This window comes from Marmota monax, unplaced genomic scaffold (genome assembly GCF_021218885.2).
Source record: "Marmota monax isolate L192 unplaced genomic scaffold, Marmota_monax_Labrador192_F-V1.1 WCK01_AAM20220418_F8-fsc00230, whole genome shotgun sequence".
Taxonomy (NCBI): domain Eukaryota; kingdom Metazoa; phylum Chordata; class Mammalia; order Rodentia; family Sciuridae; genus Marmota; species Marmota monax.
In genome coordinates, this window is record NW_026693365.1 from 673362 (window position 1) to 685511 (window position 12150).

The following is a 12150-nucleotide window of genomic DNA, read 5'->3' on the forward strand; positions in this document are numbered from 1 at the left end:
TACCTCCCTCACCAGGGCCACACAGCAGCAGCGAGAGGGCCATTGTGATCCCAGCAGCGGCCTGGGGCTCAGGCAGCATGTGCAGATGGGGCAGACCCCCGCTCTACCTGCTGCTTCCAGTTACAAGGAATGGGAGCCAGCAGAGTGAGCTGCAGAGGCCCCTGGAGGCAGGGCTGTTGGGCCTCCCTGAGCAGGGATTCTGGATGTGGACGGACACCCGTGCTCCAGCCTGAAATTCGCTGGACTGCGCAGTCCAGTGTGGTGGTCAGTGTGTGGCCACTGAGCCCGCAAACCACGGTGCGTGCCCTTGAGGTGTGCCGACGGCAGGAGCACCGGCTTCCGGGCAACCCGTGTAAAGACAGGCTGAGCACCCACTAGTAAGGGCTGCAGGCTGAAACCACAGTGTGTTCAGGTATTGCGTTAAATAGAATACTCAAACAGCTTCGCCCATTTCTTCTTGTGGCTACTAGAAAAATCTGAAGTTACACATGCAGATCTATTATAGTTCTGTTGAACTGTGCGTTAAACACAAGAGTCGTATTTACATCACACACTAGTATAAATGTGATGTAATGGGGAAGGCCAATTCTTTATAGGGTTTAAGGGACTAAGTTTGTGTTGTTTCATTCTACAGTCAAGATCATGTTTGGAAAGAAAGCAGAACAGTGTTTGTTTTTCGGTCTTCTCCAGTAAGTCAGGGATTGCCTTGGGCTTTGCTATCTAATTTGTTTACCACTTGTTTATTTTAACAGTGCTGGATGAACTCAGGGCCTCATGCATGCTGGCCAATCATTCTGCTGTTGGCACACCCAACCCCAGGGTTGTCTGGGGACCATGTTGGGCCCTCCTCCAGGGCCTCCTGTGCACACCAGCCCTGGCTTCTGTGAGCCAGGACCCAGGCTGGAATTGAAGTTTGCAGAAATGGAAGAGAACCCTTGGTCAGGCATGAGCTGGGTGGAGGGAGCTGTTCTGCCGCGTGGCCCTTGGAGGCGGAGGTTGGCAGGAGTGTGTGTGGGGACCTGCGTGTGGTGCCGTGGGTATGTTGTGTGAGCATGTGGGTGTGTCGGAAAGGTGTGTATATGACATAGGGGTGTGCGAGGGCATGTGTGGGGGTGGGGTTCTGCTCTCCTCTCCTGCAGACCCTCCTGCAGGGAGTCCCAAGCGTGGGTAGGGGTGTGGAATGACAGGGCTGGGCACCACGCTGAGCACCTGGGACCCATTCCCTCTGGCGGCAGCTGTTGGAGGCTGCAGTGTTCGGGAAGGGCTGCTCTCCCTGCAGGTCATGAGGACTCGAGGGCACCCTCTGATGGCTCTGGACCCTCCTGAGAGGCCCACTGGGCCAGTGGGCAGCCTGGTGTCATGGCGGCCTGCTGGAGCCACAGCCCGTGGCGGGTTGTGCATAGCTGCCCCCTGCTGCAGCTGACTGGAAGCTTTAATGCCCACAGCTCCTCTCACTGTGAGGTGGATCCTCAGATCCTCAGCAGCCAGAGCCTCGCCCTCTGGCTGGGTTCCAAAGCGCGCTCCATCAGGTGCAGTGACAGTGAGTGTCCCACGTGATGGGTTTAGATGGTCACATTGAAGTCATTTGCAGCTGTTGAGTGACTGTCTCTAACTCGCATGACGCGAGCGAGATCAGGAGCAAGAGAGAGTGAATAGAAAAGGCCCACGCTGCCACGCTGCGCACGGGGGACTAATGGGGATGCTCGGTCCTGGGGAGAAATGGTGTTACTCTCACATTCTGTGAGGCCACTGTGAGAGGAGGCCCCGGTGTCCTCATGGAATTCCAGGAAGCTCCTGTGTGGGGCATGTGCCCATGTGCCCCGTCCCCAGACGAAGGCCCCCAGCCCCGGCTGTGTATCTGGAGCACCCTGTGGGCAGACAGGAGGAGACCTCCTCAGAGCAGAGTCCTGCCTGGGGGTGTGGCCCGAAGCTGCTTGGAGTCCTGGGGCCAGACCCCGGAGCTTGTCTCTGGGACCCCTTCAGCACGCTATGCGTGTGCATGTTCAGATATTTAAATATACACCTGGGTGCACTCCAGAGCTCCCACGGTGGACTCCAGGTGCTTGCACGTGGAGTGCTGTGCATTCAGATGGATAATCTAGCAAATTCTAAATAAGAAAGTTGGCCAGTTTATTCCCAGTCATTAAGCAGATTATGCAGCTTAAAGACCCACAGAATGTAGGACACTCACTGTCAGTGTTCAGAGCAAAACTCACCGGCAGTGTGTCCACAGAGGCCTTATGCTGGTCGTCTTGTGTGGCCCCAGGAGCTGTGAGTCCCCATGGCCCACTCCTGACTCTTCCCCTCACTCGCCTCCTCCAGCCAGCCCACTGCTGCCAGCCGTGTTCAGGACTTTGGGTGGCCCCAGCCACTTGGAAAGAATATGCTTCTAGAGTGAGCCCCAGGAAGGTGTGGGGATTTTTTTGTTTGTTTATTGCTTCTGACCTGCCCCTGCCCCAAGGAAGGAAAATGACAGAAGACTCGGATGAGGGCAGGTTCTGGGGACTTCTGCTGAAGAGAATCCCCAGGGGCTCACACTCTCAGGGATGTAAAGAGAGCCCAGAAGTCTCCCGTGCCCATGGCCACCACCCCAACCCCGCCTCGCCTGACTGCAACCTCATCTTGGGTCCCTTGGACACGAGCCCCTCTGTCTGCCTTTGCTCTGTACCCTGTGGACAGAGCCCTTGTGTGGCCGGTAGTGACCCTGGTGGTCAGAGAACAGCTGAGCACAGGCATCTCAGAAGAGCATCTCTAGGTGACGTCAGAGAGGCTGTGGCCCTGTCGGCCAGCTTATTGGCATCAGAGAAGAGGGGCTGTGCTGACGGGCACCACGGCTCCTGAGTAAGGGCTGCCAGAGGACTACTTGCAGGCTCAGGGGTGCCCTGGGCAAGCTGACCTGTCTCTCTCCTTTTCTCTAGGAAAACGCAGCACAGTTCTCTTGACCAGAGTTCTCCGCCCCAGAGCGGGGTGTCGGCCTCCTACAACCACCCGGTCCTAGGAATGTATGACGCCAAAGATGACTTCCCTCTTAGGAAGACAGGTCAGTGCCAAGGGCTGCTGTGGCCTGGGGCTCTCTGCCAGACAGCTGTACCCCAGCTGTGCTGGGCCACATGCAGGATGTGCTGAGTGAGGGCTTTTCTCGTCAGAGCATCAGTTTGAAAATTCATCCCCAAGCATGACCTTCTGATTCATTCCAGAACACATAGCCCACGCACATAGGCCTGCTAGTCCTCCCTGGGCGAGGGCAGGGCCCACTGCTGTCCAGGGATGCAGCAGCTCTGCTTCTCAGGCAGGCATGTTCAGCAGGTGAGTGAGTCAGCCAGCGGCCCTCTGCTGGCTCTGCACAGTGTCCAGCAGGAGTTGGTCGGAACCCAGAGAGGGAGGAGGGCCCTGTGAGAACAAGATTCACCCTGCCCTGTGGGGGGCAATCCCAGGTGGCCACAGCTCGGGGCAGGAGTTCTGTTCTGAGCAGAGCGAGAAGGGCATCAAGCCTATTCTAGAAGCAGGGAGGCGGCACTGGAGCAGTCTGAAAAGACAACCGGATGCTGATGGGCTTATGGTTTAACTGGGCAGTGGCTTTGGAGAAGGGTCAGGGTGACTGTGGGTAGTTCGTTGGGGTGGCAAGAAGGGCAGGGCCCTGAGAAGGCTGCTTCTCCTGGGGGTTGTGCAGAGAGGGTGAGAGCTGAGCTGCATCAGCCTGCACGGAGGAGGGACACCCTCATCCCGCTGTTGCAGGGAGAGACTTTAGACTGCACCAATTCTATGCACCCACAGAACTCCAGGCAGCTCTGGGCGGAAATGTACGTAAGGACTCAGACACCCAGCTGCTTCACCCGACAGACAGCCTGTGGGAAGCCAGGGCTCCCTGCCTTCCCAGCTGGGTGGAGGAGGCCTTGGGCCAACACGGCATGGCCCCAGGCAGAGCCGGGGTCAGGAGCAGGGAGTTGACAGGAGGGCACCTTAGCTCAGCCCGAGTAGGGCTTGGCATTGCCTGGGGTTATGTGATAGGGCCGCCATGCCAGGCCAGGGGTGCCCGTGGAGGAATGGGTATCTCCAAAAGAGTGGAGGGTGGAGTTTGGCTGTCACACAGGGCAGTCAGCTCTCACTAAGGGTCATGCCCTCCTGAACGCAGCCACAAACTCATCCCCAGCAAGGCACAGTGCATACCACCTGCTCCACCTGGCTCCCCAGTGGCTCCAGGTATCCCATGGCCGGGACAGCAGGGAGGGGTTGGGTACGCCGGGTTCTCCCCGGCCCCCAGCGAGTCACAGGCAGCACCGCTCTGAGAAGCAGAAGCCTGCATGAGTAATTGGGAGCAAGCTCCAGGCGACTGTGCAGTGGAAGCCGGCATAGTCACATGGCGGTCCCTGCTGATCTCTGCAACCTTGTGGCCTACAGTCGTGGACAGAGCCCCTGCCGTTTTGACATGTTTCCGTGGCTGTGGGCCTCCTATGCTGAGCTGTCTTTCTGGAGTTCGCTGGAAGAGACGCCGCAGATCTGTGTTGCAGTGTCACCTCCAGAACCCTCTTCCATGAGGACCAGGGGGAAATCTCTTCTCACCCCGGGGAGTGCTCTGGAAGGCCTTCGTTAAGATGTGATTGCATTACCAATTTCTAAGAGGCACCCTAGCACCTTAACAGTCTCACCTGGGGGCACACTTGACCACCAAGAGCAGCGTGCAGCGAGGCTCCCCAGCCGCCCGCTCAGCCTCATCAAGCAGGCCTCATAGAGCGAGGCCTCGCCATGCTGCTGGACAGCCCGCGTGTTCCTTGGTAGCAGGAACATCATCAGTAGGGAGACTGTGGTGTGAAGCGCTGCCCCTGGATTGAAGCCTCAGTCTCCAGTAGCAGGATGCGCATGTACACACCTGCTGGGCTCGGCCCACACTGGCTCACTGTGACCTTGCAGCTCAGTCTGCCTGTGCCTCGGTCTTCCAGGGCCTCCGTGGGACACCCATGTGTGCACGAGCCTTCAGGCGTTGTTGGCATGTGCTGCGGTGGACTCCCTGGATGATGGTTCACACCTGTGCCTTCTCAAGTGTCTCACCTCCCTCGGGGCAGAAGCAAATGGGCTGCCCATGCCTTATGCATCCAGGGTGGCCACTGTCATTGGGCCAGTGGGTCCAGATCAGCTGCCAGAGTCCAATGGGCTCCTTTGCTCATGCACTGTGCTTCAGGGACACTCTTGCTCCCCTCTGGGCCTTTGCTTGTCCTCTGCAGAGTGCTCTTAGTCCACACGCGGCTTACACAGTGCTCGAGAAATTCAGAAAGACGAGTTTTTGGGGAAGCTCACAATCATGGCACCAGCACTTGCTGGCATATGGTGGGCCTTCCTGCCTCAGCCTTATGTGGCAGATGGTCAGGGTGAAGCAGCAAGCCCACCCCAGGGCGCTGCTCCACTCCTCGCCTCATCCAACCCTAACTGCCTCCCGGCCCCACCTGCAAACACTTCCAGCCGTTGAATCAGGAGGTGGGACTGCAGTGTGCACTCAGAGGGACCGTGAAAGCACAGCCTTGGGCAGTGGCTTGACCAGGAGCGCTGTCCACACGAGGCCCTTGATCCCTGTGCATGCGGGGTCCATGTATGGTTTTCCACTTTTGGAAGCAAACTTAGTTTTGCAGGTGTCCTCCAGCAGACTGCCCAGGGAGCGGTCTACAAGAGCAGTCCTCCCTTCCAGCCCATGGGCTGCCCAGTGCTCGGCAGCAGTCACGGATGGAGCTCAGGCAGCTTTCCTTCTTCCCTCCTGGAGCTTACACGGCAGGACAGCAGAGCTGTTGCCGGGCTCTGGGTGCTGTCCCTGGGGCACTCTCGACGTGCGCTCCCGTGTCTGCCCTTGTGTTGCAGACTGCGTTCCAGCTGTGGTCTGCCCTTGCAGAACTGCCTTTTCATCTTCATCAGAAAGTAATGTCTGTGAGCCAGCCCCTACATGGGAAGGCAGCTGTCTGCTGTCCTGATGGTGCTGACAGCTCCGGTGGGTCTGCTGGGCCAGAGTGCGCTGCCAGCACTCCTTACCCATGGGAGCTGGCCATGCTCCCCCTCTGGTCAGTTTTCTATGTGCCTGTTTCTAATGGCAGGCAGAGGAGACCCCTCTGTACTGTCAGGCTCAGCACCATGGGTCTCTGCTCTGGCTTGGGGGACATTGCTCCTGGCTGTACCACCTGGTCACCTCCAGCCCTGGCTGCCACTACCGGGCCCTGCCCCACAGGGTCTTCCCCAGGTTCTGTCTGCTTCCTTGGGGTGAGCACCCCCTCCTCCTGCTGGGAGCACCCAACCTTGGAGACTTCCTGCCAGGAGCACTCTGTTCTGCCCCATTAGTGGCCGACCATGGGCGGGGACCAGAACAGAAGTCATCCTGCTATGGGATTGTCAGGCCACGATTGTGCCCGTCACGTGGCTGTTGCAGAATCTTGATCCTATGTTCCCAGAGCTCTGCAGCAGCACAAGACCTTCAGGAGGGTCTGCTCCTTGTCTCTGGGCTGTGTGAACCCTGGGGCTCCCACCACCTCCCGAGAGAGAAATATGTCTCAAAACACTCTGTCCGCGACCCTTCACCGCATGCCCTCCTGGTCTCATGAGCTCCGTGTTGGACATCGTCCCCCGTTTTCCTCCTGGCCTCCTTTGTTCTGCCCTTGAAGATCTCAGCTCGCCTCCCTTCTGTCCTCACGGCTCTCCTCAGAGCTTCCGACCTGTCCCTGGACGCAGGGAACAGCAGCTGGGGCACAGCATGCCCGGCCCTGAGCCCCGCCAGCGGGGTGCTGACAGCTCTCTGCGGATCCACTGGGCCTGCCTTGCTGGGTGCTGGGCGGGCATGGAGCCAGAACAGCAGCGGTGCTCTGGGAGAGCCCGCCTCTCCTCGTGCCTGGTGCCCTCCTGTTCCCTCTGCACATCTGACCACAAGGCCACCTCCCACCTCAGAGAGTTGTTCTGTGCTGTGACTGACTGGGGAAAAGCCGTCTGTAGCCTGGTGTCGGGTGTCTGAGCTGCTGAAGACTGGCAGAGGCAGGCCCTGGGCGTGGGGGGATTGAAGATGCAGGTGAGCGTGGTTTTGGCTGTGTTACTTGTAATCTGCCTGATGGGCTCTGAAGAGAGCGAGCCCCGCCTGCCACTGCCCACGTGGAGTCGTGCTCACCCTCTGCTCACGGAGCCGCTCTCCAGATGTTATTCCTGCTGTGGCTTCACCTCTCAGACAGCCCAGGGGGGTCAGAGTGCAGCTCCCACGTGCCCCACCTGACCATGGCGGCGCTGGAGTGATTGCGGGCCATCAAGTACGGCTCTCACTGCCAGGTGGAGACCCTGTGTCCGGACTTCAGCCACCTTGCAGAAGTGGGCTCCTGGGACGTGGCTCAGTCCTGAAGCAGCTCCTTCCACCTGGGGAACTCCCCGGGCTGCTGAGGCTGGAGACGAGGCTTTCCAGGGGCACCCAGTGCTTGCAGGGCCCGTGCATGTTGCCGCCACCTGGCACCAGAAACCCCGCAGCCCAGCGAGGCAACACCTCCAGGTGCACGAGTGCACCCTGGTTTGAAACCTGGGTGCCAGCGAGGGTTTCCGTGCCCTGAAGGGAGGCTCGTCTGCCTGCTGCACAGCCCCTCCCCAGCCTGCAGATGGCTCTGCTGGTCCAGTAGATTCCACAGGGGCAGGGTCTTGTGCCATCATGTCCCCCACCAGTGTCAGAGTGGTGGCCTCCAGCCTGTCAGTTGCCTCTGGCCATCCCACAGGCAGAGCGGGCTCCAGAGGGTCATGGTTCACTGCCCTCATTTTGGTGTCTTGAGGTGCTTGAGGCCAGTCTTCACTTTCACAGGCTGTGGGTCCTGCGTGGCATGGAGCAGGCCCTGGCTGGGAGGGGCGGGTACAGACAGGTGGTGCGTCCTGCCCTGAGTCTCCCTTGCATGACAAGGAAGTGCCCTTCAGGAGCAGAGCAGAATCCAGGAGGCCTTCCAGGTGCAGAGCAGGGCAATGGAGAGGTGAGGATGCGGGGTGAGTGCCGGCCGCCACGTGCTGCGGAGAGGGGCATCAGGCAGGGCTGCAGGACGGGGCCTGCTGTGGGAGACACAGGGAGGGCAGCAGGCGGGTCAGAGGGCAGAGGGCAGAGGGGCCAGCCCTGTAGACTCTGGGAGTCAAACCTTAGCAGGGGACATAGGTGGATGGGGGAAGAGACAGGATCTGCCACCTGGTAACCTAGTCAGAGCTGTGACCTTGAGATGACCTCCAATCCATCCCGCAGGGGCTGGAGGAGATCCCTGTGATGATCTGCAATAGCACAGCTAGTCTGTGGCCAGCTCAGAATGTCCTTGTCACACTGTCTCATGATGCCACACTGACTACTCCAGGGTTATCTGGGCAGCTCTGGAGAGAAGACCCTCCCACACAGGGCCATGGACAGCCAGGCTCCGCCCTGTGGGTGGATGCAGCATCTCAAAGGCTACTTCTGTGGTCTGTAGCTTCTATCTCTAGACCCAGCAAGGGGTTGCAGGAACCCTGGTGGGCCTCAGCTGAGAGTTTGGTGGTGGGAAAAAAAAAGTGTTCTTTTTTTAAGTAACCAGGCAGATTTTGGCTTCTTTTGTTTTGGCTTTTAAGTAATGTAAGAAAAATGAATAGAGAAATGGAACACGTGGGTCTGTGCTGTTAACAGAGGTGGGGTCCGCTGTGTCCACGCTGTTTGTCCTTCAGCCTTAATCAGCTGCCGTCCAGGTGGACTGTCCCTTGCTGTTTACAGATGCCGTGAAACAGACAGCCCCGCACCCTGAGTCAGTGCCCCCAGAGCAGCCAGGGGACCCTGGCAAGTCTGGCACCTTGGTGAACACAGCCTCCATTTCTCCAGAACCTGGTTTCTCAGGCCTCTTCCCATGGAGGAGGCTGGTGGTTGCCTACACAACCCAGGCCCGTGGTGGAGTCAGCTGCCTGGGTCCAGCACAAGCAGGGAACTTCCCTTTCCAGAAAGTCCAAGAGCAGCAGGGGACTGAGTGCGGAAAGCTGGCGTCTCACTACTTACAGATCCACAAGTGCCAGAAGGGGAGAGGAGCCTGGACACGGCTTCAGAGCCTGGGCGAGGCCAAGCCGGAGGCTGCAGTCAGAGGAGTCCAGAGATGGCGCTAGAGCTGGGGGGGCCAGGGTGGTGGCTGCAGTCAGTCCTGGACCTCTCTGCCTGAGCTCCCACGGGGCCACCTAGGGACTGTGACTTGATGGGTCTGGCTCCCACACAGAGGCGTTGGGGACCACTGTGGGCTTCCACATGCAGGTGGCCTCTGTCCACACAGGAGGGCTCTGACAGGCACCACGACAGGTCCCACGCTGGCTGTGCCAGTGGCAAGGTGAGCGCTGAGGGCGTCTGGCGCTGGCACTCAGACCCCAGAATTGGCTTGGGTGTCCTCACATCACGTGGGGTCGGGGCAGCCCTTCTTGCTTCAGAGCCTCGCTTGCCTTCACAGAGGCCACTGGTGTCTGAACTGGGCTGTGGGCATCTGCAGACGAAAAGGAAGCGCAAGATGTGGACGTCATGGCCACGGCCCCAAGAGGGCCCCCATTGTGTCCACTTCCCTCAGACTTCCAAGCAGTTGGATGTCTGCTTGGAAGGATCTAGGAGGAGGTCATTTAAGAATTGTCTCCACTAAATGACTGTCACCCACACTGGACCCTGCCTAGTAAATCAGACAGCAGCCCGGTTCCCGTCTCCTGCTGAGGTGTAGGCTCTTCCTTTCACACGACACCCCATGCCAGCCCAGCACTGCCGTGTTGAGTGGTCATTACCCCAGTGTGTTTTTTTTTTTTTTTTTTTGATACCAGGAATTGAACTCGGGGGCACTTAATCCCTGAGCCCCCATCTCCAGCCTTTATATATTTCATCTAGAGATTGAGTCTCACTAAGTTGCTTAGAGCCTCCCTAAGTTGCTGAGGCTGGCTTTGAACTTGTGATCCTTCTGCCTAAGCCTCCTGAGCCACTGGGATTACAGGCGTGTGCCACCCTGCCTGGCCAAGTGTGCACATTTTTAAGCCACCATTGTGAAGCCCTTGACCCTCGCTGTGTCTGCCTCGCTGTGATGATATCTCCTTCTTTGCAGCTTCTGAACCTAACCTGAAATTGAGGTCCAGGCTTAAGCAGAAAGTGGCTGAGAGACGGAGCAGCCCTCTCCTGCGCAGGAAAGATGGGCCTGTGGTCACTGCTCTAAAAAAGCGTCCCTTGGATGTCACAGGTATGTCAGGCAAGCAGAGAAACTGCTCCTGCTGCCGCACTGTGCAGCTTTCCTGTGGAAACTCTGTGGCTGGGCCTGGCGCCGTCAGCCCAGAGTGTCAGGCAGGCCACTGAGGGTCAGTACCAGGAATGCCTCAACAGGTGCCCGCTCCCTGGGTCAGGTATTAGGCCCAGGCGTGGAAACGCGATGCGCCTTGTGTCCTGGGACATGTATTTGAGGTTCCTCTGAAGGTGTTCATGGTCAGCTGCCTGCTCCTGCCCGCTCCCCCTGCTCACAGAGCAGCGTCCATGAGCTTAGCAGGAGAACACCCAGGGGCTCCGCTGTTCCACTGTGGTACCTTGGTGCCTCTGGCCCCGTGAGTGGTCCACACCAGCAGAATGCCAACAGGCAGGGTCAGCACCCCCTCCCAGCCCCTTTCTGAGGGCAGCAACCTCACGAGCACCCCTGCCCAGACACCCCACTGTGAGGACCAGGGCCCACTGGGCCACTTCCTGCCTGTTGAGGACACACCTGCCCAGAAGCATGACTCCTCAGTCCCCCTCCACAGGTGTCCCCAGCATCTCCAGAGTTCCAAGTCCCCCAGGTGCATGCACTCAGCACCCTGTGCCCTGGGTGGACCCCACCCCCAGCTGCACCCCAGCACCCCAGGGCCGATTCTCCAGGTGCAAAGTCCTGGCACCAGGAAACAAGGGCTGCTCCCCGATGACCTGGAGAGGAGGCCAGGAGCACTGGAGGGCCGGGATGAGTGGGGCTGGTCCTGAGTGCCCTGGGCCGGTTTAGTCCAGTGTGTCCAGTGTGTCCTGGGGAACGTGCTGCTGCTGGGGAAGAGGCGGGAGAGGTTCCCAACTGGCCCCCTCCTGGTGAATGGCCAGGTCTCCGCACAACCCTCCCCTGAGGCATGAGAGGAGAGCTTCCCTTCTGGACGTGGCCTGGCCATCCCTGCCCTACGTGCTCCAGGGCTCTCCAGCTGCCCTGGCCTTGGCCTTTGTGGACTCATTCGAGCTGAAGCCTTCATGCCGTTGGGAGTGCCCGTTTCGTCCTTGTCTTCCTTTGTGAGTGGCTCTTTCCTCTGGTGGTTCTGTGTAGAGAGTTTCTGGCTAGAGAGATCAAGGGATGTTGGAGCCCAGCGTCTCATCAGTCTGATAAACTAGGAGGACTCAGCTGAAAACTGCTCCAACACTCAGGCACGTTGTCCCCGTGCGCAGGCTTGTTCAGGCTGGCTCTGGTACACGGGACCCCAGGGACCCCACAACGTCCCAGCCAAAGGTTGCTAAGGTAGCGCCTTCAGCCAGCTGCTTCTGAGTGTCACACCTGTTGTCACCCAGTGACTGCTTAATGGTATGTAAATGTCAGAGCTGGGCACAGAAGCAGTGAGACAAGCTCCTTGCCTTCCCGGAGCTTATAGCCTCCTGGGGACCCCGGCTGACACATGGGTGGCCTGGTTAGTGCTGAGCTGTGCTGGACGAAGGGTGTGCCCCAGCAGCCCCAGGGCAGGGTGGGCAAGTAGCATAGTGAGACCAGAAGCTGTGGAGAAGGCAGCCTCTGAACCGTGGTCTGATGGACAGAGGAGACAGTGCTGGGAGAGGAGCTACGACCGTCAGGGCTGCAGGGAGGTGGTCCCACACACAGCGGGGAGGTGGTGGAGTCCTGGGGCAGGAGAGAGCCACGCAGACGTGCGGGAAGTCACGGACAGGCAGCCTCGCGCTCTGCCACTTGTTAGGCTCAGGCTGGATGAAGAGCACGAGGGGGTCCTGCCCAGGCAGCCCTCCAACCCCCAGGGCGCGCCCCGCCCTGTGAGGTGCCTGACAGCAACCTCGAGGACCTTCTGGCCCTGCCGCCAGGCCTCTCCTCTCACCAGTGTAGACAGTCCACCGTGGTCCTGCAGGGCGCTTGCTTCCTCAGGTCAGAGTCCTGAGTGGGTCGGTTAAGGGGGTGGCAGTCGGGTGACTGTGTTTCCTGGCTC

General features: G+C 59.2%; 1 protein-coding gene across 9 annotated transcripts in view; it reads left to right on the top strand.

The window, feature by feature from the left end:
* Hdac4 (histone deacetylase 4) overlaps positions 1 to 12150 on the top strand; it is a 270631-nt gene that overhangs the window by 197934 nt on the left and 60547 nt on the right. For all 9 annotated transcript variants that reach the window (XM_058583297.1, XM_046456906.2, XM_058583294.1 and 6 more), the window contains 2 exons: positions 2919 to 3040; positions 10056 to 10187. In XM_058583297.1, the coding sequence (XP_058439280.1) occupies positions 2919 to 3040; positions 10056 to 10187 (254 nt within the window). The remainder of the gene's footprint in view (positions 1 to 2918; positions 3041 to 10055; positions 10188 to 12150) is intronic.